A 26,793-nucleotide genomic window follows, 5' to 3' on the forward strand; every position below is an offset into this window, starting at 1 on the left:
CTTTCAAGAATTTAGAGTCATAGTTATAGAGTTGTACAGCACAGAAAAGGTCCTTTGGCTCATCAAGCCTGCACTGACAATAACTACCACTAAAGTACCCATTTTCCTGCATTTGCCACATATCATTGAATGTTATGATGTTTCAAGTGCTCATCCAAATATATTTCAAAGGTTGTAAGGTTTCTGGCCTCCACTACCTTCTCAGGCAGTGCACTCCAGTTTTTTCAAATCCCCTCTGAACTGCCCCTCACCCTAAAACTATACCCCCTCACAATTGACCCCTCAGCCAAGAGGAACAGCTGCTCCCTACTCATCCTGTCCGTACCCCTCATAATCTTATACACCTCATGTCCCCCTCTCAGCCTTCTCTGCTCTAAAGAAAACAATCCAAGCCTATCCAGTCTCTCCTTTAGCTCAAATACTCCATCCCAGGCAACATCCTGGTGAATCTCCTCTGCACCCCCATCCAGTACAATCACATCCTTCCTATGGTGAGATGACCAGAACTGCACACAGTACTACAGCTGTGGCCTAACCAACATTCCGTACGGCTCCAACATTACCTTCTTGCTCGGATACCTTACGCAACAATTGATATATGCCTTCTTAACTATCCTACTCATCTGCTCTGCTACCTTCAGAGATCTGTGAATAAGTACCCCAAGATCCATCTGTTCCTCTGAGCTTCCTAGTGTCCTGTTATTCATTAAATACTCCTTAGTATTTCTTCCAAAGTGCATCACCTCGCACTTATCATCTGCCACTGCTCTGTCCATCTGACCAACCCATCTCTATCTTACTCTAACCTACAACCTTCTTCTTCACTATTAACCACCCTACCAATCTTGGTATCATCTGCAAACTTGCTCATCATTGATCCCACATTTTCATTTATATCATTTCTGTACAATGACAAACAATAATGATCCCAGCACTGATCTTTGTGGTATGCCACTGGACATCCGCCTCCAGTCACTCAAACAGCCCTCCATCACCACCTTTTGCGATCTATTACTAAGCCAGTTTCAGATCCATCTCACCAAGTTTCTCTGAATTCCATGTGCTTTAACCTTCTCAATTAGTCTCCCTTGTGGGACCTTGTCGAAGGTTTTACTAAAATCCATATAAACTGCATCAACTGAACTTCCCTCATCCGCACACTCAATCACAATTTCGAAAGATTCTAATAGGCATCATCTCCCTCTGACACAGCCATGCTGACTATCCCTAATTAACCCATGTCTTTCTAAGTGGTTATTAATTCTGTCCTTCAGAATTTTCTCCAATCATTTCCCTATCATTGGCGTGAGACTCACCGGTCTGTAATTTCCTGTGTTCATCTCTACCACTCTTCTTGAAAAGTGGAACCACATTAGCCATCCTGCAGTTCTCTGATTTATCTGATTTCCTTTGGAAAGTTATGATTGAATTTGCTTGCACTGACCTTTGAGGCACTGTGTTCCAGATAGTAACTTGCTACATGAAATCATTTTTCTTCTTTAGACATCAGTTTAAATCTTTGTCCTGTGGGGACTGCCCTCTCCTGGTACAGGAAACTGGTGTTTCTCATTTACTCTATTAAAACCGTTCAGGGTTTTGAATTCAGTCTCCTTTTAACCTTCCCTGTTCTAAGGAGTACAGTCTCAGCTCCTCTCAACTCTATGCAGAATTGAACTCCCTCTTGTCTGGTATGATTCCAATGCATACTTGTTCCCAGACCTTGACACCCTTCCTCAAGTGTGGTGCCCAGGATTCGATACCCTTTTCCACTTCAGACCAAATGAGTGTTTTGGAAATGTTCATCAAAACCTCCTGGTTTTTGCGCTCAAGAAATACAATCTAGGAATAATTTCAAAATTTCTTAAAAAGGAGAAAGTGAAAATCATAGAAATCATAGAAACCCTACAGTGCAGAAAGAGGCCATTTGGCCCATCAAGTCTGCACCGACCACAATCCCACCCAAGCCCTACCCCCATATCCTTACATATTTATCCACTAATCTCTCTAACCTACACATCTCAGGACACTAAGGGCAATTTTTAGCATGGCCAATCAACCTAACCCACACATCTTTGGACTGTGGGAGGAAACCGGTGCACCCAGAGGAAACCCACGCAGACACGAGGAGAATGTGCAAACTCCGCACAGACAGTGACCCAAGCCGGGAATCGAACCCAGGTCCCTGGAGCTGTGAATAAAACATTGAAAGTTTTAATTTAACTGAAGAAATAAGAATCCTTTGTCTAATAATATCTTACGTGTCAAAAATTGCAAAGGTTATCAACTGCCTCCTGTAAGAAACATCTGAGACCCATTGATGCACCATTTTCATTGGAACCTATTTGTGATCCGATATGGTATCATCCTCGTTCCTGGATAGGGGTTAGTGACTTAGCCAATGATAATGGATTCATAACCTATAAAGAAACTCATTACATAGAATCTGTGCGATATGTTTAGTCCTGCAATGGACCATCCATACATATGACACATTGTTCTACTAGAATACATTAAAATAGAAGAGATTTTATATTACAAACATGTTGACAGTTATTAACTTTGTCTTTTCATTTTCTCTCAGTCGGTTCTAGGAGCTCTAGTTATCATTAATTTGAAAGGAATGTTATTGCAGTTCAGAGAAATTGGAACTCTTTGGAAGAAAGACAAGTATGATTGTGTAAGTGCCAGTGAAATTCGGTCCTTTATGTCAGCAACTTCACCATCCACCATTTTAGAGCATTCGACACCAAAGCCTAACATCTTGGACACAGTTTTCTTGAGTTGGATCTTGGAGTGTGAATAGAGGAGATGAGGTAGCAAAAAAATAAGCAGAAGCCCAAACATCTCCTCCTGTCTTTTGTCTCAAAGCAAATTCTGATGGTAACAGATTACTGGGGAAAACTATACAGAGCCAATTTCTGGGATCCAGCCAGCCATTCAGGACCTTGCCGAAGATATTTCTTCATTAACATTTTCATTAATTGCCAAAGGTATTTTGAACTGGGATGAATTTTAAAGAAATTGATGAAGTTTCCTTGTATAAACCCTTGGATTGCTTCAAACAACATTGAGCACCTGAAAAGCACTCCAAATGATGTATATTCAATGTATGATCATTTAGCTATTTGCCCCCTTCTTATTGGTGAGCTCACTTTTGTGAATATAATTTCAATGTTAAGTTAAACACTTTCTTAGCTACATTTGATGATGTTTACCAGAAGTCTAAACAATGCTGAATAGGTTTCTATTAAATTCTTTTTCCATTATCTATATTCTTTATCTTCCCAGTGCTCGACTCACTCCCTGATCTCCTCCACATTAGCAAAGTTGCTTCCAAGAAATTTGGATCCTTCTTTAATGGCAAACATGTTTTTTCACTTCAAAACTCTTTGTTTAAATTTCAGCCTCAGCCTTTTCCTCCCATCTCTGGGAACCTGTTCCCTCCCATGCTCAGGCACAGGATATAGCTTTCTATCTTCAACACTCAAATTCTGATCATGTTCCTTTCTTTTTCTCTTATTCTCTTTGTTGCCATGAATCTCTGTTGTCATATATGTTTCCCCGTGCATGTCCCTGTCTGTACCTTAGTTTCCTTTTCTTTCTCTTTGCCATTCTGTGTTGGTTTCTTTCGATCTCCTTCGCAATCTTTCTGTCTCAATCTATCTCATATTGTTGCTTTTTTTTTCATCTACCCTACTGCAGTTGGAGAAACTCAACACTACAGCTGCATCTAAATTCAAATTATGTTGTCTATATTTGAAGAACATAACAGCATTACTGACAATGTCTCTCAGTATTATTGTATACATTGACTACATGTGTCAGTATTACAATGAATCTATCATTCAGTATTACTGGAAACCATCAGTATTACTGAAAGACTGTCCCTCAACATCAATATGACATTGGCCCCTCGGCATCCCCGGACACCCAGCGAAACTGTGACTCTCATAGCTCATTGAAAGTGGAGTCACAGGTGGAGTGGTGAAGAAGGCATTCAGCATGCTTGGTTTCATTGGTCAGAACATTGAATACAGGAGTTGGGACGTCTTGTTGAAGCTGTACAAGACATTGGTAAGACCACACTTGGAATACTGTGTACAGTTCTGGTCACCCTATTATAGAAAGGATATTATTAAACTAGAAAGAGTGCAGAAAAGATTTACTGGGATGCTACCGGGACTTGATGGTTTGAATTATAAGGAGAGGCTGGTTAGACTAGGACTTTTTTCTCTGGAGCGTAGAAGGCTAGGCGTGATCTTATAGAGGTTTACAAGACAATGAGGGGCATAAATCAGCTGGATAGTCAATATATTTTCCCAAAGGTAAGGGAGTCTAAAATTAGAGGGCATAGGTTTAAGGCGAGTGGGGAGAGATACAAAAGGATGCAGAGGGGCAATTGTTTCACACAGACCGTGGTAAGTGTCTAGAACAAGCTGTCAAAGGTAGTAGTAGAGGTGGGCACAATATTGTCTTTTAAAAAGCGTTTAGACAGTTAGATGAGTAAGATGGCTATCAAGGCATATGGGCCAAGCGCGGGCAATTGGGAGTAACTTAGTCATTAAAAGGAAAGGGTGGCATGGACAAATTGAGTCTAAGGGCCTGTTTCCATGCTGCAAACCTCTATGATGTGGAGATGCCAGCATTGGTCTGGGGTCAGCACAGTAAGAAGTCTCACAACACCAGGTTAAAGTCCAACAGGTTTATTTGGTAGCACAAGCTTTCGGAACACTGTCCCTTCATCAGGTGAGTAAACCACTGTGACTCTGTCCCTCGGCATCACTGTGACTCTGTTGGTATGATTGGGGCGGCACGGTAGCACAGTGGTTAGCACTGCTGCTTCACAGCTCCAGGATCCCGGGTTCGATTCCCGGCTCGGGTCACTGTCTGTGTGGAGTTTGCACATTCTCCTCGTGTCTGCGTGGGTTTCCTCCGGGTGCTCCGGTTTCCTCCCACAGTCCAAAGATGTGCGGGTTAGGTTGATTGGCCAGGTTAAAAATTGCCCCTTAGAGTCCTGGGATGCGTAGGTTAGAGGGATTAGCAGGTAAATATGTGGGGGTAGGGCCTGGGTGGGATTGTGGTCGGTGCAGACTCGATGGGCCAAATGGCCTCCTTCTGCACTGTAGGGTTTCTATGATTTGATTAATTTTTTGCTGACTCATTGATATTAGTTTCTTTTCCTTATAGTTGATTTGGATAATGGCTTTTCTTGCTGCTGTTCTACTTGGACTTGACATCGGGCTTGCTGCGGGTGTAGGATTTGAGCTGCTGACTGTCGTGTTCAGAACACAGTTGTGAGTACAGTTGTAGAATGTCATTGAGCTGCTGTCTTGAGTTGTGAACCATAGAACATAATGTTTTACAGGGTTAAAGGGCAGCAGGTGGCTGAGATGAGAACAGCCATGTTTTGGAATGGCGGAGTAGGCCCGGCGGGGGCGGGGGTGGGGGTGGGGGTGGGGGTGGGGGGGGGGGGGGGGTGGGGGGGGGGGGGGGGTGGGGGGGGGGGGGGGGGGTGGGGGGGGGGGTGGTGGGAGGGGGGGGGCTGAATTGTCTACACCTGTTCCGAGTTCTTATGTTCTTATTTGGCTGGTCTCTGCAAGAACTCAGCTGGGCTGATTTGCTTAACTTTTCCTCAACCAATGGTTCTCTTCAGATAATTATGCAATTCTCTTTTTAAAACTACCACTCATTTATTACAGATCCTAACCAGTCACTACATAAAGACGTATTTCAAAGTGCTTTTGGTCCTTTTGACAGTCACTGTCAGTTGAAGACTTCTAAATCATAGAACTATACCCTTTAATTTTGATAGGAAGAACATAGAGAGACAATGTCAAATAAAGAATACAATTCAAAAGCGAGTGCAGGAGCAGAGAACCCCGGGGAATATGGGCATAAATCATTGAAGGCAGCAGGGCAGGATAGGAAAGTGCTTAAAAAGGGTTTATAAGTAAGAGAATAAAAGCAAGGAAGTTATTATTAACTTTTATAAAACATTGGTTGAACTTCAAGGGGGAATTGTATCCAATTCTGGGCACATCACTTTCAGAATGATGTGAGGGATTTAGAGAGGACGCAGAAAAGGTTCAAGAGAATCGATCCAGGGATTAGGGTCTTGAGTTGCATGGATAGATTGGAGAGGTTGAGACTGTTTTCCTTGGAGAGAGGAATGCTGAGAGGAGATTTGATAGAGATGTTCAAAATCACAAGGAGTCTGGACAGAGTAGATAGGGAGAAACTGTTCTGAAACTGTAAAAGAACCAAGATCTGTGTGGAGTTTGTACATTCTCAGGGCAGCACGGTGGCACAGTGGTTAGCATTGCTGCCTCACAGCGCCAGGCACCCGATTTAATTCCCGGCTTGGGTCGCTGTCTGTGTGGACAACTCATCCAAACATGGACGAAAAGCTGAATTCCAGAGAGTGGCAGCCCTTGACAATAAGGCGATATTCGACCGAGTGTGGCTTCAAGGAGCCCTAGCAAAACTGGAATCGATGGGTATCAGGGGGCAAACACTCGACTGGTTGGAGTCATACCTGGTACAAAGGAAGATGGTTGTGGAGGGTCAGTCATCTCAGCTGCAACACAACTCTGCAGGCGTTCCTCAGGGTAGTGTCCTGGGCCAAAGATCTTCAGCTGCTTCATCAATGACCTTCCCTCCATCATAAGGTCAGAAGTGAAGATTTTTGCTGATGATTGCACAATGTTCAGCACCATTCGCGACTCCTCAGATACTGAAGCAGTCCGTGTTCAAATGCAACAAGATCTGGATAATATCAAGGCTTGGGCTGACAAGTGGCAAGTAACATTCACACCACACAAATGCCAGGCAATGACTATCACCAATAAGAGACTCTCGAACCACCACCCCTTGACATTCAATGGTGTTACCATCACTGAATCCCTCACTGTCAACATCCTTGGGGTTACCATTGACCAGAAACTCAACTGGACTCACCACATAAACACAGTGGCTACAAGAGCAGGTTAGAGGCTAAGAATACTGTGGCGAGTAACGCACCTCTTGACTCCCCAAAGCCCATCCACCATCTACGAGGCACAAGCCAGGAGTCTGGTGAAATACTCCCCACTTGCCTGGATGGGTGCAGCTCCAACAACACTCAAGAAGCTCAACACCATCCAGGACAAAGCAGCCGCTTGATTGGCACCCCATCCACAAACATCCACTCCCTCCACCACTGATACTCACTAGCAACAATGTGTACTATCCACAAGATGCACTGCAACAATTCACCAAAGATCACTAGACAGCACCTTCCAAATCCACGACCACTTCCATTTAGAAGGACGAGGGCAGCAGATACGTGGGGAGACCACCACCTGAAAGTTCCCCTCCAAGCCACTCACCATCCTGACTTGGAAATACCTTGCCGTTGCTTCGCAGTCACTGGGTCAAAATTCTGGAATTGCCTCCCTAACGGCATTGTGGGTCAATCCACAGAACATGGACTGCAGCGATTCAAGAAGACGGCTCACCACCACCTTCTCAAGGGCAACTAGGGATAGGCAATAAATGCTGGGCAGCCAGCGACGCCCATGTCCATTAATGAATTTTTAAAAATCCTTCCTATACTGTATCGTCCAGAACTGTGCACAATATTCCAGCTAAGATCTAACTAGTGTCTTGTATAAGTTCAACATAATCTCCTTTCTTTTGAACTCTGTCCTTATTAATAAAGCCCAGGTTACTAGATGCTTCAGTAACTGCTCTCTTCACATGCCACCTTCAATGATCTATGCTCAGATACACCCAGATCCCTCTGCTCCTGCACCCCCTTAAAAATTTTACCCCTTATTTTCTATTGTCTCTCCATGTTCTTCCTACCAAAGTGCATCACTTCAGACCTCTCCTCATTGAATTTCATCTGCCACCTATTTGCCCACTCCACCAATTTGTCTATATATTTTTAAAGTTCTATACTGTTCTTCTCATAGTTTACAATACTTCCAAGTTTGGTATCATCCACAAACTTTGAAATTGTCCCCTGCACACCAAGATCTAGATCATTAATATACATCAGGAAACAGTAAGAAGTCTCACATCACCAGGTTAAAGTCCAACAGGTTTATTTGGAATCACAAGCTTTTGGAGCGCTGCTCCTTCATCAGGCGAGTGGAGAGTTGGGTTCACAAACATGGCATATATAGACAGAGACATAATTGCAAGATAATGGTTGGAACGGTCTCTGTAAAGACTGGGGACCACCACTACAAACCTTCCTCCAGCCTGAAAAATATCCGTTGAGCATTACTTGCTGTTTCCTGTCACTCAGCCAATTTTGTATCCATATTGCTAATGTCCCTTTAATTCCATGAACTATAACTTTTCTCACAAGTATGTATAGCACTATATCGAATGCCTTCTGAAAGTTCATTTAAGTTACCTTCTAAAAAATCTCCAGCAAGTTTGTTAAACACGATTTAGAAATCCATGCTGGCTGTTCCTAATCAGTTCAATTTTCCCATGTGATTATTAATTCTATTGTTTATCATGTAAAATTAATAATATATAATTGTTGTTTCCAGAAGATTCCCCACCACCCAAGTTAGACTGGCTGGTAATTGCTGTATACTTTTTTGGAACAAGGGTATAATGTCTGCTATTCTCCAGTCATAGAGTGCAGAAAAGGCCCTTTGGCCCATCAACTCTGCACTGACAATAACTACCACTAAAATTGTGCTAATCCCATTTTCCAGCACTTGTCCCATATCCTTGAATGTTATGATGTTTCAAGTGCTCATCCAAATGCTTTTTTAAAGGTTGTAAGGTTTCCGGACTTCCCAGGCAATGCATTCCAGATTCCCACCACCCTCAGAGTGGAAAGATTTTTCTCAAATCCCCTCTGAATCACCAACCCTCATCCTCTGGCATCTCCCCCGAGTCTAGCGAAGACTGGAAGATTATGGCCACCCATTATGGCCATCCGGTACAATTTCCACTCTCACTTCCTTCAACATCCTTGGATGCATCTCATTCGGTCCTGGCGCCTTGTCGACTTTCAGTATCGACGGTCTGATCAACACTTTATCCTTATCAATTTTCAATCCTTCTCATTACAGAATTTCCTCATCATGTCCTGGGTAGCATCTACCTCCTTGGTAAAGATGGATGCAAAGTGTTCATTTAATACCTCAGCCATGCTCCCTGCCTCCATCTGTAAATTCCATTTTTGGTCCCTATTCGACCCAAATCCTCCTTTTCCCACCCTTTTAGAATTATATGCCTATACCTGGTACATGGGAGTGTCCAGTATGTGGGAATATCCAGTACATGGGAGTGTCCAGTATGTGGGAATATCCGGTACATGGGAGTGTCCAGTATGTGGGAATATCCGGTACATGGGAATATCCGGTACATGGGAGTGTCCAGTATGTGGGAATATCCGGTACATGGGTGTGTCCAGTATGTGGGAATATCGTCTATATGGACTTTAGTAAAGCGTTTGACAAAATCCCTCATGGTAGGCTGGTGAAAAAGGTTGGATCTCATGGGATAAAGGGGGAGGTGGCTAGATGGATGGAGAACTGGCTTGGTCACAGAAGACAGAGGGTGGGAGTGGGAGGGTCTTTTTCCGGCTGGAGGCCTGTGACTAGTGGTGTTCCGCAGGGCTCTGTATTGGGACCTCTGCTGTTTGTGATTTATATAAACGAACTGGAAGGTGTAACTGGGGTGATCAGTAAGTTTGCGGACAACACAAAATTGGCAGGACTTGCAGATAGTGAGGAGCATTGTCAGAGGCTACAGAAGGATATAGATAGGCTGGAAATTTGGGCAAAGAAATGGCAGATGGAGTTCAATCCTGATAAATGCGAAGTGATGCATTTTGGTAGAAATAATGTAGGGAGGAGCTGTACGATAAATGGCAGAACCATAAAGGATGTAGATACGCAGAGGGACCTGGGTGTGCAAGTCCACAGATCCTTGAAGGTGACGTTACAGGTGGAGAAGGTGGTGAAGAAGGCATATGGCATGCTTGCCTTTATAGGACGGGGCAGAGAGTATAAAAGTTGGGGTCTGATGTTGCAGATGTATAGAACGTTGGTTCGGCCGCATTTGGAATACTGCGTCCAGTTCTGGTCGCCACACTACCAGAAGGACGTGGAGGCTTTGGAGAGAGTACAGAGGAGGTTTACCAGGATGTTGCCTGGTATGGAGGGGCTTAGTTATGAGGAGAGATTGGGTAAACTGGGGTTGTTCTCCCTGGAAAGACGGAGGATGAGGGGAGACTTAATAGAGGTGTATAAAATTATGAAAGGCATAGATAGGGTGAACGGTGGGAAGCTTTTCCCCAGGTCGGTGGTCATAGGTTCAAGGTGAAGGGGGGGGGGAGGCTTAACACAGATTTCAGAAGGACATATTTTACACAGAGGGTGGTAGGGGCCTGGAATGCGCTGCCAGGCAAGGTGGTGGAGGCGGGCACACTGGGAATGTTTAAGACTTATCTATACAGCCATATGAACGGAGTGGGATTGGAGGGATACAAAAGAATGGTCTAGTTTGGACCAGGGAGCGGCGTGGGCTTGGAGGGCCGAAGGGCCTGTTCCTGTGCTGTATTGTTCTTTGTTCTTTGTATCTGGTACATGGGAGTGACCAGTATGTGGGAATATCTGGTATATGGGAGTGTCGTGGCTATGAAAGTAACCAAATGCACTCTGCTTTATCTTCAGTCCTCTATGTTCTGTGTTGGCAAATATTCGTGGAACAGACATCTACAGAAACAGGAAAGATTATATAAATGTGAGGATATGACTTTATCTTTATCCAGTACCATTGGTTTTCTTTAATAGATATGTGCATCAACCCATCTAACTCCTTTTCACCACAGATTTATGAGCCCGAAGGAGTAAAGATCTTTCGATGTCCTTCACCAATTTTCTTTGCAAATGTAGACTTCCTTCGGAACAAGCTTATTGATGCTGTAAGTTGTCATTTATAATATAGTTTCTAACATCATGCGGGATACCCTGTTTTAGCAATGTTTAGTCTGTAAAAAGAGCAGAGCTCCCTTGCTCCCCCTTGCAGAGCTCCTCCCTTTGCCTCCCCCACCCCCATTCAGGCTCCAACCTCACTTAGGCCCTTTGGCACTATCCCTGGAACAGCAGGGTGCCTGGTGGTAGTGCCAACCAGGCAGTGCCCCTTGGGTAAAGGAGGGCACTGCCTGGCCCTGCCCACAAACACCCGGGGGGGCTTCAACGGCCTCCAGTCCCACCAGCAAGCCATCACGTTCGGTCACTATTGGTGGGCACCATCTGTAATCCTTGCCTTTGTGAGGACCTTGGCCAGTGAGCAAGTAAGTGCAACTAAACCCAGACGGTGAGTGAGTCTGGGACTCACTAATGACATGGTAATCTTGTCAGGAACATTGAAATCAGCTTTTTGACCTTCCTGGGCACAATGCCGGTTTACCCGGTAAACCAGGGTTGGTAAGATCACGAGGGGCAAAAAACCGGACGCGATCCTGATTTTTTCTCTCTTGTCCAGTCTTACCAGCTCGATCCACCCCCCACTTCCGATCAACTCGCAGGATGAGCCAGTAAGATCACTCCCGGAATATTCAAGTAGTTGGATAAGTTCTGGTGTAAACTTGAACGATTTACGTTTTGACAAGATTTAAATGATTCTATTAGATTAACAGTGAGATTGCATTCTGAAAATTAGCTTTAAGTCTCTTAAAATCTGTTTCTGCAGATCGGGTTTAATCCACTCCGAATCCTCCGTAAAAGAAATAAAGCTCTACAGAAGATCCGAAAAATGCTGCAGAAAGGAGAGTTAATGGTTACATCAGTAAGTTCAGTGACAAAGTCTGGAGATGAGAGTGTCTAAATGTAAAATAGACTTGATGATTTAAAGTTAAACTAAGAGCAAAGAATGGAATTACTATCAAAATAAATCCATCAGATCTTAAGAGAACCAATACTCCAAACTATTGCCATTACTGTACCCCAAACCTTACAATACTATATTTGCAAACCTTCTTTTACTGCCATTAAACCCCTACAATACCATACTTGCAAACCTTATACTACGGTACCCCAAAACCTTACATTGCCATACTCATTCACTTTTGTTTCTATGCAGAACGGCTATATTCAAACTGCAGATGGAAGTCATGACAATGACTCAGAAAATGATGATAGCAACAATATTGAAGACCTTGATAAAGCAACGGATATGAAAGAGTTACCGATGAAGATTGATTGGAAAGCTCAGCTTCCAGCTGGTATTCACGTTCCCAGTATGGAAATACATAGCATTGTCCTTGACTTTGCTGCAGTTTCTTTCCTGGATGTATCTGCTATGAAAGGCTTAAAATCGGTAAAAATTAATTCTTTTTGTAAAATAAGAAAGAAAGAGCAGAATGCAATTAGGTCTTCACTGTGAGTGTCCTCTTTTTAGGTCAAACCAAATAAACAAACTCAGATTAAATCAGGACAAAGTAAAAGGGGCAGCTCCCCAAAAAGGAGGGGGAACAGCCCAAACAGAAATCAAAGTACAAAGGAAACTTAAAAACATCAAATTAAAATGTGATTATTAGGGTCAATAATGCACCCCAACCCCTGCGGTGCCCAGCGGGCGCGGAAAGCATCAACCGCGCCCGTGGACACCGTATGCTCCCTCTCCAGGGACACCTGGCCGCAAACATAGCCGCGGTAGAGGGGCAGACAGTCAGGATGGACGGCCCCCTCGATCGCCCGCTGCCTGGACCGGTAAATGTCCTAGAAGAAAGTCCTAGAAACCCTACAGTACAGAAAGAGGCCATTCGGACCATCGAGTCTGCACCGACCACAATCCCACCCAGGCCCTATCCCCATATCCTTACATATTTTACCCACTAATCCCTCTAACCTACGCATCTAAGGACACCAAGGGGCAATTTTAGCATGGCCAATCAACCTAACCCGCACATCTTTGGACTGTGGGAGGAAACCGGAGCACCCGGAGGAAACCCACGCAGACACGAGGAGAATGTGCAAACTCCACACAGACAGTGACCCAAGCCGGGAATCGAACCCAGGTCCCTGGAGCTGTGAAGCAGCAGTGCTAACCACTGTGCTATCGTGCCACCCCTGGCGCGTTTCGCCAGGCCTAGGAGCAGGTTCACGAGGAGGTCGCCATCCCGACCCTCCCCTCTCCGCACCGGGTGTCCGTAGATCAGGAGCGTGGGACTGAAGTGCAGACAAAACATCAACAAAAGGTTCTTTAGGAAAACATAAAGGGAGTGCAGCCTAAGACACTCAACATAGACATGGTCCACGGACTCCACAAGGCCGCAGAAAGGGCAGTCTTCGGAGCCCGTGAACCAGTGAATCCTACGGTTGTGCGGAACTGCTGCATGCATCACCCTCCACCCCAGGTCCCCGACGTAATTGGGGGAGATCCCTCCGTAGAGGGACCTCCAGCGGGGACCTCCGCCGCCCGGCGGCAACAAGGCCCGCCAAGGTGTATCCGGGCGACAGGCGAGGAGGCGGTAGTGGAAGGTGTGCAGCAGCAGCCCGCACAGGAAACGCCTCCACGCGGTAGAAAAAAGCACGGAGGACATTTCCGCGAGGCGGCTCAGGCTGTGGGGCACCTCACCCAGGGAGGGGGGCTGAGGCTTTGGGCCAATGTGGAATTCCGCCCGAACAGGGGAACGCTTGGGCGGGATCCCACCGCACGCCTGCGCCGTCTCGGGTTTGCGTGCAGTTTCGGAGCCGAGCACGACCGTCCTAAGGTCTAGGATGGCTTTGGCCGCGTGCCGGACAGACATCCCCGCGCGCTCAGCCAGCACGCGGGGACTCGTCCAGCCCGCCCCTCCGCCATCGAGCACGTCCCCGATTCTGGTCACCCCGGCGTCCACAGCCCTCCTCTCCGCCAGCCACCTGAAGTTATACGGCTGGAGGAGCTGATTCCTGAGCAGCGGCTCTCACACGAGAGCCGCTACTCCTGACGGGGGAGAGCTGCGTCGCGAGGCGACCTTGTTCCAGACAGTGAGGAGGTCCTGGTAAAAGACGGGCAACTCCTGCAGGGCGGTCGAAGCACGCCCCAGTTCGATATGCAGGAGCTGCACATCATAATTGAGGCCGTGCCACTGGCGGAAGAAATACGTCGCCATGGCACACCACTGTGGAGGGGACTCAACGTAAAGGTACCTCTGCAGGGCCTAGAGGCGGAAGGTCGCTATCTGAGTGCGGAGGCACACCCAGACCTTGTCCGCCCTCCTCAAGCGGGAGATACAGGACCGCAGCAGGGACCCAGTGCAGTTGATTGTCCCAGAAGAACCGCAGGAGGGTTCTCTGGATATCGGCGACACAGCCAGGGGGAGGGGTCAAAGGGACCAGCTGGTACCACAGCATGGAGGCGACCAGCTGGTTTATGACTCCTGTCCAGCGACTCAGGCGGGCGGAGACTTTGGCCTCCAGCTCCCGCCAGTTCGCCGGCCAGGATTCCTCGGCTGGGCAGAGATGGGCCCCAAGTAGAGGAGGTTGGTCCTGCTCCACGTGAAAGGCCTGAGCTCCTCCGGAAGGGGGTCCGTCTCCCAAGGACCGACAAGGAGTCCGGAGCACTTGGCCCAGTTGATCCTGGCAGAGGACGCGGCGGAGTACACCGCCTGGCATTCTCGCATCCTCCGCAGGTCAGCCGGGTCCGTGAACATGAGGAGCACGTCGTCGGCGTAAGCTGACAGGACCACCCCTACGTCCGGTCCGCGCAGGGCCAAACCTGACAACCTCCTCCGCAAGAGGCGCAGGAATGGCTCCACGCATACGGAATACAGTTGGCCGGACAAGGGGCAGCCCTGCCGTACTCCTCTCCCAAAGCGAAGGGACGCCGTCAGGGACCCGTTAACCTTAATCAGACACTCTGCGGCAGAGTACAGTAATCGGATCCGGGCGACAAAATGCGTCCCGAACCCAAATGCCCGCAGAGTCCCGAGTAAATACTCGTGCTCCACCCTGTCGAACGCCGTCTCCTGATCTAATGACAAGAAGGCGCCCGACAGACCAGCCCTCTGGGTGTGATGGATTAGGTCCCGGACCAGGTGGAGATTATCATGTATACAACGGCCCGGGACCGTGTAGGACTGGTCAGGGTGGATCAAGTGGTCCAGCACGGGTCCAAGGCGTGTAGCCGTAGCCCTGGCAAAGATTTTATAATCCGTGCTGAGGAGGGAGACCAGGCGCCAGTTCTTCAGCAGGTGGAGATCCCCCTTCTTGGGCAGCAGGGCAATGACGGCCCTGCGCCACGAAAAGGGAATCTCCCCGGTAGCGACGCTCTCCCCCAGGACCCCCGCGTAGTCGCTCCCCAGGACGTCCCAGAACGCCCTGAAGAACTCGACTGTCAGCCCGTCCAGCCCAGGGGCCTTGCCCCGGCTGAGGTCATTGAGGGCGCCGGTCAGCTCGGCCATGGTGGTAGGGGCCTCGAGCCTGCCGACGCCCTCCGGGCTGACCTGCGGCAGGTCCTCCCACAGAAGTCTGCGGGCATCCTCGCTGGACGGATCCAGAGAGAAGAGCGAGGTGTAATACTCCCGGGCAATGGCCCCGTGCTGATTGGTCAGTAAGTATAGTGGCAAATGGAATTTAACGCAGACAAGTGTGAGATATTGCACTTTGGAAGGACAAATCAAAGTAGAACGTACAGGGTAAATGGTAGGACTCTGAAGAGTGCAGTTGAACAGAGGGATCTGGGAATACAGGTACAGAATTCCCTAAAAGTGACATCACAGGTGGATAGGGTCGTAAAGAGTGCCTTTGGTACATTGGCCTTTATAAATCGGAGTATCGAGTATAAAAGTTGGAGTGTTATGGTAAGGTTATATAAGGCATTGGTGAGGCCGAATTTGGAGTATTGTGTACAGTTTTGGTCACCTAGTTACAGGAAGGATGTAAATAAGATTGAAAGAATGCAGAGAACGTTCACAAGGATGTTGCCGGGACTTGAGAAGCTGAGTTACAGAGAGAGATTGAAAAGGTTGGGACTTTATTCCCTGGAGCGTAGAAGATTGAGGGGAGATTTGATAGAGGTGTATAAGATTTTGATGGGTATAGATAGAGTGAATGCAAGCAGGCTTTATCCGCTGAGGCTAGGGAAGAAAAAAACCAGAGGGCATGGGTTAAGGGTGAAAGGAGAAAAGTTTAAAGGGAATATTAGGGGGGCTTCTTCACGCAGAGAGTGGTGGGAGTGTGGAACAAGCTGCCGGATAAAGTGGTAAATGCGGGGTCACTTTTAACATTTAAGAAAAACTTGGACGGGTTCATGGATGAGAGGGGTGTGGAGGGATATGGTCCAAGTGCAGGTCAGTGGGACTAGGCATAAAATGGTTCGGCACAGACAAGAAGGGCCAAAGGGCCTGTTTCTGAGCTGTAATTTTCTATGGTTCTATGGTTCTAAGTCCCACAAGGGCGCGTGCTGATTGGTCAGTAAGTCCCACAAGGGCGCGTGCTGATTGGTCAGTAAGTCCCACAAGGGAGCGTGCTGATTGGTCAGTAAGTCCCACAAGGGAGCGTGCTGATTGGTCAGTAAGTCCCACAAGGGAGCGTGCTGATTGGTCAGTAAGTTCCACAAGGGAGCGTGCTGATTGGTCAGTAAGTCCCACAAGGGCGCGTGCTGATTGGTCAGTAAGCCCCACAAGGGAGCGTGCTGATTGGTCAGTAAGTCCCACACGGGAGCGTGCTGATTGGTCAGTAAGTCCCACAAGGGAGCGTGCTGATTGGTCAGTAAGTCCCACAAGGGAGCGTGCTGATTGGTCAGTAAGTCCCACAAGGGAGCGTGCTGATTGGTCAGTAAGTCCCACAAGCGAGCGTGCTGATTGGTCAGTAAGTCCCACAAGGGAGCGTGCTGATTGGTCAGTAAGTCCTACAAGGGAGCGTGCTGATTGGTCAGTAAGTCCCACAAGGGAGCGTGCTGATTGGTCAGTAAGTCCCACAAGGGAGCGTGCTGATTGGTCAGTAAGTCCCACAAGGGAGCGTGCTGATTGGTCAGTAAGTCCCACAAGGGAGCGTGCTGATTGGTCAGTAAGTCCCACAAGGGAGCGTGCTGATTGGTCAGTAAGTCCCACAAGGGAGCGTGCTGATTGGTCAGTAAGTCCCACAAGGGAGCGTGCTGATTGGTCAGTAAGTCCCACAAGGGAGCGTGCTGATTGGTCAGTAAGTCCCACAAGGGAGCGTGCTGATTGGTCAGTAAGTCCCACAAGGCGGCGTGCTGATTGGTCAGTAAGTGCTACGCTTGATTCTCGAAAACTGACAGAGTTCGGACTAAATAAAACTTAAAAGTGAATCACAGGAGGGCTCTGAATTGATTGGCTAATAGGGAGCTGTGCTAAATTTGAAAATCCATTTAAATTACTGGATAGAAATTGTGTTGAGACTGCGGTAATAAGGAGATATATCATAAAAAGAAGTTAAATAGAAAAATCTAAAAAAATTAAAAACTAATTAAAAACATAGAACATAGAACAGTACAGCACAGGACAGGCCCTTCGGCCCACGATGTTGTGCCGAGCTTTATCTGAAACCAAGATCAAGCTATCCCACTCCCTATCATCCTGGTGTGCTCCATGTGCCTATCCAATAACCGCTTAAATGTTCCTAAAGTGTCTGACTCCACTATCACTGCAGGCAGTCCATTCCACACCCCAACCACTCTCTGCATAAAGAACCTACCTCTGATATCCGTCCTGTATCTCCCACCACGAACCCTATAGTTATGCCCCCTTGTAATTGCTCCATCCACCCGAGGAAATAGTCTTTGAACGTTCACTCTATCTATCCCCTTCATCATTTTATAAACCTCTATTAAGTCTCCCCTCAGCCTCCTCCACTCCAGAGAGAACAGCCCTAGCTCCCTCAACCTTTCCTCATAAGACCTACCCTCCAAACCAGGCAGCATCCTGGTAAATCTCCTCTGCACTCTTTCCAGCGCTTCCACATCCTTCTAATAGTGAGGTGACCAGAACTGCACACAATATTCCAAATGTGGTCTCACCAAGGTCCTGTACAGTTGCAGCATAACCCCACAGCTCTTAAACCCCAACCCCCTGTTAATAAAAGCTAACACACTATAGGCCTCCTTCACAGCTCTATCCACTTGAGTGGCAACCTTCAGAGATCTGTGGATATGGACCCCAAGATCTCTCTGTTCCTCCACAGTCTTCAGAACCCTACCTTTGACCCTGTAATCCACATTTAAATTAGTCCTACCAAAATGAATCACTTCACATTTATCAGGGTTAAACTCCATTTGCCATTTTTCAGCCCAGCTTTGCATCCTATCTATGTCTCTTGGCGGCCTACAACAGTCCTCCACCTCATCCACTACTCCACCAATCTTACATAGAACATAGAACAGTACAGCACAGAACAGGCCCTTCGGCCCACGATGTTGTGCCGACCTTCATCTGAAACCAAGATCAAGCTATCCCACTCCCTACCATCCTGGTGTGCTCCATGTGCCTATCCAATAACCGCTTAAATGTTCCTAAAGTGTCTGACTCCACTATCACTGCAGGCAGTCCATTCCACACCCCAACCACTCTCTGCGTGAAGAACCTACCTCTGATATCCTTCCTATATCTCCCACCATGAACCCTATAGTTATGCCCCCTTGTAATAGCTCCATCCACCCGAGGAAATAGTCTTTGAACGTTCACTCGATCTATCCCCTTCATCATTTTATAAACCTCTATTAAGTCTCCCCTCAATCTCCTCCGCTCCAGAGAGAACAGCCCCAGCTCCCTCAACCTTTCCTCATAAGACCGACACTCCAAACCAGGCAGCATCCTGGTAAATCTCCTCTGCACTCTCTCCAGCGCTTCCACATCCTTCTTATAGTGAGGTGACCAGAACTGCACGCAATATTCCAAATGCGGTCTCACCAAGGTCCTGTACAGTTGCAGCATAACCCCACGGCTCTTAAACTCCAACCCCCTGTTAATAAAAGCTAACACACTATATGCCTTCTTCACAGCTCTATCCACTTGAGTGGCAACCTTTAGAGATCTGTGGATATGGACCCCAAGATCTCTCTGTTCCTCCACAGTCTTCAGAACCCTACCTTTGACCCTGTAATCCACATTTAAATTTGTCCAACCAAAATGAATCACCTCACATTTATCAGGGTTAAACTCCATTTGCCATTTTTCAGCCCAGCTTTGCATCCTATCTATGTCTCTTTGCAGCCTACAACAGCCCTCCACCTCATCCACTACTCCACCAATCTTGGTGTCATCAGCAAATTTACTGATCCACCCTTCAGCCCCCTCCTCTAAGTCATTAATAAAAATCACAAAGAGCAGAGGACCAAGCACCGATCCCTGCGGCACTCTGCTAGCAACCTGCCTCCAGTCCGAAAATTTTCCATCCACCACCACCCTCTGTCTTCGATCAGATAGCCAGTTACCTATCCAATCGGCCAACTTTCCCTCTATCCCACACCTCCTTACTTTCATCATAAGCCGACCATGGGGGACCTTATCAAACGCCTTACTAAAATCCATGTATATGACATCAACTGCCCAACCTTCACCAACACACTTCGTTACCTCCTCAAAAAATTCAATCAAATTTGTGAGGCACGATTTGCCCTTCACAAATCCGTGCTGACTATCCCGGATTAATCCGCATCTTTCTAAATGGTCGTAAATCCCATCCCTAAGGACCTTTTCCATCAATTTACCAACCACCGAAGTCAGACTAACCGGTCTATAATTACCAGGGTCATTCCTATTCCCTTTCTTAAACAGAGGAACAACATTTGCCACTCTCCAGTCCTCTGGCACCATCCCCGTGGACAGCGAGGACCCAAAGATCAAAGCCAAAGGCTCTGCAATCTCATCCCTCGCTTCCCAAAGAATCCTAGGATACATTTCATCAGGCCCAGGGGACTTATCGACCTTCAGTTTATTCAAAACCGCCAGGACATCCTCCCTCCGAACATCCTCCCTCCGAAATTAAATGAAATAGAAATGCAAGGTCAGGTTCATGCATGATGTGGGAGCTGGTGGACCCCATTGTGGCTCCCAGTGAGCACGTCTGCAGTAAGTGTAGGTTGCAGTAAGTGTTGGTTGCTTGAGGAACTCCGGCTCAGAGTGGATGAGCTGGATTCTGAGCTTCAGACGCTGCAACACATCAGGCAGGGGGAGAAATTCCTGGAAACTGTGTTCCAGGAGGCAGTCACACCCGTAAGATTAAATACCTTGAATTCGGTCAGTGGTCAGGGACAGGAGGGTGTGGCTGCAAGTGAGGCAGGTAGAGGGATCCAGGAGGTAGGGTTGCAGGAGACTCAGTCCCTGAACTTGTCTAACAGGTTTGAGATTCTTGGGAATGGGTACTGTAGAGACGATGAGCAAATTGACCACGGCACCAAGGTACAGGGAGCCGTTCAAGTGGGGGGAGAAAAAAGAAATGTCGTTGTAATTGTGGATAGGATAGTTAGGGGCATTGACACTGTTCTCTGTGACCAGGATCGAGAATCCCGAAGGTTGTGTAGCCTACCTGGTGCTCGGGTTCGGGATATCTCATCTGGGCTGCAGATGAACCTACGTTGGTACCTACGTGGACCACGACAACTGGGAGGGTAAAGATCCAGTTGTCGTGATCCACATAGGTACCAACAACATATGTGGAACAGGAACAAAGGTTCTGCTAAGGGAATATGAACAGCTCGGAGCTAAATTAAAAAACAGAACCAAACAGGTAATAATCCCTGGATTACTACCTGAGCCACGAGCTATTTGGCACAGGATCAATAAGGTTAAGGAGGTAAATGCATGGCTTAAAGATTGGTGTGGGAGGAATGGGTTTGAATTCATGGGACATTATTAGGAAAGAGGGGCCCTGTTCCAATGGGAGGGTCTTCATCTGAATCATGCTGGGACCAGAGTCCTGGCAAATCGTGTAACTAGGGCTGTAGATAGGGCTTTAAATAGTGGGGGGAGGGTTCAGTTGTATGGCGAATTAGAAAATCAAAGATAAAGGAGAGGGTTAATAATGAGGACTTTCAACTAGTTAAAGGAGCCGAGGGTTCAGGAGAGGTTGGTAAAGTTTCCAGACCACGTAATAGAGCAGAGAGTATAGAAGGTGGCAGGAATCTAACCTCAGGCAGAGCAAAAAAGGTGATAAGTATAAGAAGAGAGGTGGTCAGGACTGATGTGTAATGAGGCAGACTTGATTAGGGAACTTAAGGTGAAGGAACCCTGAGGGAGCAGTGACCACAATATTATAGAATTACCCTGCAGTTTGAGAGGGAGAAGCTGGAACCAGATGTAACGGTATTACAAATAAATAAATAAATAAATATGAGGGAGGAGCTGGCAGAGTTGATTGCAAAGGGAGACTAGCAGGGAAAACAGTGGAACAGCAATGATAGGAGTTTTTGGGGGTTATTCGGGAGGCACAACAGAAATTCATCCCAAGGAGGAAACATGCTAAGGGGAGGATGAGGCATCCATGGCTGATGAGGGAAGTCAAGGACAGCATGAAAGCAAAAGAAAACGAATACGAAGTGGCGAGGATTAGTGGGAAGCCAGAGGATTGGGAAGCCTTTAAAAGCGAGCAGAACAAAACTAAAAAAGCAATAAGAGGGAAGATGAAATATGAGTGTAAGTTAGCTAGTAATATAAAAGAAGATAGGAAGAGTTTTCTTCAATATATAAAAGGTAAGAGAGAGGCAAAAATAGACATTGGACCACTGGAAAATGAGGCTAGAGAAATAATAATAGGAAACAAAGCAATGGCAGAGGAACTGAATCGTTACTTTGCTTCAGTCTTCACGGTGGAAAACACCAGTGGGATGCCAGAGCTCCAGGAGAATCAGGGGCACAAGGTGAGTGCAGTGGCCATCACTAAAGAGAAGGTTTTAGGGAAACTGAAAGGTCTGAAGGTGGATAAATCACCTGGACTGGATGGACTACACCCCAGGGTTCCAAAAGAGATAGCTGAGGAAATTGTGGAGGCATTGGTGGTGATCTTTCAGGAATCACTGGAGGCAGTGAGGGTACCAGAGGACTGGAAAGTAGTGAATGTAACACCGCTGTTTAAGAAGGGAGGGAGGCGGCAGACAGGAAATTATAGGCCGGTTAGCCTGACTTTGGTCATTGGCAAGATTTTAGAGTCCATTATTAAAGATGAGATCGCAGAGTACTTGGAAGTGCATGATAAAGTAGGACTGAGTCAGCATGGCTTCGTCAGGGGAGGTCATGTCTGACAAATCTGTTAGAGTTCTTTGAGGAGATAACAAGTTAGATAAAATTAGATAAAGGAGAATCAGTGCACGTGATTTATTTAGATTTCCAGAAAACCTTTGACAAGGTGACGCATAGGAGACTGTTAAATAAGTTAAGAGCCCATAGTGTCAAGGGTAAGATCCTGGTATGGATAGAGGCTTAGCTGACTGGCAGAAGGTAGAGAGTGGGGATAACGGGGTCTTTTTAAAATTGGCAGCCGCTGACTAGTGGTGTCCCTCAGAGGTCGATGCTGGGACCACAACTTTTCACAATATACATTAACGATTTGGAAGAAGGAACTGAAGGCACTGTTGCTAAGTTTGCAGATGGTACAAAGATATGTAGAGGGACAGGTAGTATTGAGGAAGCAGGGGGGCTGGTTAGGAGGGTGGGCGAAGAAGTGGCAAGTGGAATATAATGTGGGGAAAGTGTGAGATTATGCACTTTGGAAGGAAGAATGGCGGCATAGACTATTTTCCAAATGGGAAAATGCTTAGGAAATCAGAAGCACAGAGGGACTTGGGAGTCATTGTTCAAGAGTCTCTTCAGGTGCAGTTTCAGTCAGCAGTTAGGAAGGCAAATGCAATGTTAGCATTCATATCGAGAGGGCTAGAATACAAGAGCAGGGATGTACTTCTGAGACTGTATAAGTCTCAAGTCAGACCCCATTTGGAGTATTGTGAGCAGTTTTGGGCCCCATATCTAAGGAAGGATGTGCTGGCCTTGGAAAGGGTCCAGAGGAGGTTCACAAGAATGGTCCCTGGAATGAAGAGCTTGTCGTATGAGGAATGGTTGAGGACTCTGGTCTGTATTCGTGGGAGTTTAGAAGGATGAGGGGTGATCTTATTGAAATTTACAGGATACTGCGAGGCCTGGATAGAGTGGGCATGGAGAGGATGTTTCCATTAGTAGGAAAAACTAGAACCAGAGGGCACAACCTCAGACTAAAGGGCCGATCCTTTAAAACATAGAAGAGTAAGAATTTTTTCAGCCAGAGAGTGGTGAATCTGTGGAACTCTTTGCCGCAGAAGGCTGTGGAGGCCAGGTCATTGAGTGTCTTTAAGACAGAGATAGAGAGGTTTTTGATTAATAAGGGGATCAGGGTTATGGGGAAAAGGCAGGAGAATGGGGATGAGAAAAATATCAGTCATGATTGAATGGCGGAGCAGACACAATGGGCCGAGTGGCCTAATTCTGCTCAAAGAACAAAGAACAGTACAGTACAGCACAGGAAACAGGCCCTTCGGCCCTCCAAGCCTGTGCCGCTCCTTGGTCCAACTAGACCAATCGTTTGTATCCCTCCATTCCCAGGCTGCTCATGTGACTATCCAGGTAAGTCTTAAACGATGTCAGCGTGCCTGCCTCCACCACCCTACTTGGCAGCGCATTCCAGGCCCCCACCACCCTCTGTGTAAAAAACGTCCCTCTGATATCTGAGTTATACTTCGCCCCTCTCACCTTGAGCCCGTGACCCCTCGTGATCGTCACCTCCGACCTGGGAAAAAGCTTCCCACTGTTCACCCTATCTCTACCCTTCATAATCTTGTACACCTCTATTAGATCTCCCCTCATTCTCCGTCTTTCCAGGGAGAACAACCCCAGTTTACCCAATCTCTCCTCATAGCTAAGACCCTCCATACTAGGCAACATCCTGGTAAACCTTCTCTGCACTCTCTCCAATGCCTCCACGTCCTTCTGGTAGTGCGGCGAACAGAACTGGACGCAGTACTCCAAATGTGGCCTAACCAGCGTTCTACACAGCTGCATCATCAGACTCCAGCTTTTATACTCGATACCCCGTCCTATAAAGGCAAGCAAACCATATGCCTTCTTCACCACCTTCTCCACCTGTGTTGCCACCTTCAAGGATTTGTGGACTTGCACACCTAGATCCCTCTGTGTTTCTATACTCCTGAAGACTCTGCCATTTATTGTATAACTCCTCCCTACATTATTTCTTCCAAAATGCATCACTTCGCATTTATCCGGATTAAACTCCATCTGCCACCTCTCCGCCCAATTTTCCAGCCTATCTATATCCTGCTGTATTGCCCGACAATGCTCTTCGCTATCCGCAAGTCCAGCCATCTTCGTGTCATCCGCAAACTTGCTGATTACACCAGTTACAACTTCTTCCAAATCATTTATATATATCACAAATAGCAGAGGCCCCAGTACAGAACCCTGCGGAACACCACTGGTCACAGACCTCCAGCTGGAAAAAGACCCTTCGACCACTACCCTCTGTCTCCTATGGCCAAGCCAGTTCTCCACCCATCTAGCTACTTCTCCATGTATCCCATGAGCCTTAACCTTCTTAACCAACCTGCCATGTGGGACTTTGTCAAATGCCTTACTGAAATCCATATAGACGACATCCACGGCCCTTCCTTCATCAACCGTTTTTGTCACTTCCTCAAAAAACTCCACCAAATTTGTAAGGCACGACCTCCCTCTTACAAAACCATGCTGTCTGTCACTAATGAGATTGTTCCATTCTAAATGCACATACATCCTGTCTCTAAGAATCCTCTCCAACAACTTCCCTACCACAGACGTCAAGCTCACCGGCCTATAATTTCCTGGGTTATCCCTGCTACCCTTCTTAAACAACGGGACCACATTCGCTATCCTCCAATCCTCAGGGACCTCACCCGTGTCCAAAGAAGCGACAAAGATTTCCGTCAGAGGCCCAGCAATTTCATCTCTCGTCTCCCTGAGCAGTCGAGGATAGATGCCATCAGGCCCTGGGGCTTTGTCAGTTTTAATGTTCCCTAAAAAACCTAACACTTCCTCTCTTGTAATGGAGATTTTCTCTAACGGGTCAACACCTCCCTCCGAGACACTCCCGGTTAACACGCCCCTCTCCTTCGTGAATACCAATGCAAAGTATTCATTTAGGATCTCCCCTATTCCCTTGGGTTCTAAGCATAATTCCCCTCCTTTGTCCCTGAGAGGTCCGATTTTCTCCCTGACAACCCTTTTGTTCCTAACGTATGAATAGAATGCCTTAGGATTCTCCTTAATCCTGCCTACCAACAACATCTCGTGACCTCTTTTTGCCCTTCTAACTCCCCGTTTGAGTTCTTTCCTACTCTCTCTGTATTCCTCCAGAGCTCCATCTGTTTTTAGTTGCCTCGACTTAATGTACGCCTCCCTTTTCATTTTAATCAGATCCTCAATTTCCTGGTTATCCACGGCTCTCGAATCCTACCTTTCCTATCTTTCCTTTTTACAGGCACATGCCTATCCTGCAGCCTTATCAATAGTTCCTTAAAAGACTCCCACATGCCAGACGCGGACTTACCCTCGAACATCCTCTCCCAATCAACATCCACCAATTCCTGCCTAATCCGGCTATAGTTAGCCTTCCCCCAATTTAGCACCCTGCCCATAGGACAGCACTCATCCTTGTCCATTACTATCCTAAAGTTAACAGAGTTGTGGTCACTATTTGCCACATGTTCCCCTACCGAAACTTTGACGACCTGACCGGGCTCATTTCCCAGAACTAGGTCCAGTATAGCCCCCTCTCTAGTCGGGCTATCTACATACTGTTCCAAAGAACCTTCCAGTACGCATTTTACAAATTCCTCCCCGTCCGGACCCCCAGCTCTAAGCACTTTCCAGTCTGTGCCAGGGAAATTAAAGTCCCCCACTACAACAACCCTAGTTTTTCTGCACCTATCCAGAATCTCCTGACACATCCTTTCCTCCACTTCCCGTGGGCTGTTGGGTGGTCTGTAGTACACCCCCAGCATAGTGACTGCACCCTTCTTGTTTCTGAGTTCCACCCACAGCGACTCAGTACATGACCCCTCTAAGTTGTCTACCCTCTGCACCGCGGTGATATGCTCCTTAACTAATATCGCTACTCCCCCACCTTTTTTAGCCCCTCCTCTGTCTCGCCTAAAACACTGATACCCCGGAATATTCAGCTGCCAGTCCTGTCCTTTTAACCAAGTTTCCGTCACCGCAACCACATCCAAATTCCGCATAAGCATTAAGGCCCGAAGTTCATCTGTTTTACCCATTACGCTCCTCGCATTGAAGCAGATGCACTCCAGGCGTCCAGGCCCACTCAGGTCCTCCTCCTCCAGAGTGCTCCTCTTCTTAGCTAGCCTTGCCCTGGCCCCCAGCTCAACCCCAGCCTCAGTATTTACTGACCTCCTGTTTTGTTCCCCACCCCCCTGCCACACTAGTTTAAATCCTGCCGAAACACACTAGCAAAGCTCCCAGCCAGGATATTTGCTCCCTTCCAGTTAAGGTGTAACCCATCTTTTCTGAACAGTTGCCATCCTGACTTGAAGATTTCCCAGTTATCTATGAATTAAAAACCCTCCCTCTTGCACCAGTCCTTTAGCCACGCGTTCAACTGTAGAATCTCCCTGTTCCTAGCCTCACTTGCACTAGACACCGGGAGCAGTCCAGAGATTGCTACCCTGGAGGCCTTACTTTTTAGCCTAGCACCTAACTCCCTGAATTTCTCTCGTATGAACCCCCTGCTCTTCCTACCTACCTCATTTTCACCAACGTGTATAATCACATCCGTTTGACTACCTTCCTTTTTAAATATG

General features: G+C 47.1%; 1 protein-coding gene across 1 annotated transcript in view; it reads left to right on the forward strand.

Annotated features, from left to right (window-relative positions):
* The window catches only part of LOC144507543 (chloride anion exchanger-like), an 80,203-nt gene that overhangs the window by 42,874 nt on the left and 10,536 nt on the right, over window positions 1-26,793 (forward strand). Inside the window, exons 12-17 of the mRNA XM_078234683.1 lie at window positions 2,582-2,677; window positions 5,188-5,294; window positions 10,689-10,758; window positions 10,847-10,939; window positions 11,710-11,805; window positions 12,100-12,336. Of these exons, the coding sequence (XP_078090809.1) occupies window positions 2,582-2,677; window positions 5,188-5,294; window positions 10,689-10,758; window positions 10,847-10,939; window positions 11,710-11,805; window positions 12,100-12,336 (699 nt within the window). The remainder of the gene's footprint in view (window positions 1-2,581; window positions 2,678-5,187; window positions 5,295-10,688; window positions 10,759-10,846; window positions 10,940-11,709; window positions 11,806-12,099; window positions 12,337-26,793) is intronic.

Source organism: Mustelus asterias, chromosome 19 (genome assembly GCF_964213995.1).
Source record: "Mustelus asterias chromosome 19, sMusAst1.hap1.1, whole genome shotgun sequence".
Classification (NCBI taxonomy): Eukaryota; Metazoa; Chordata; class Chondrichthyes; order Carcharhiniformes; family Triakidae; genus Mustelus; species Mustelus asterias.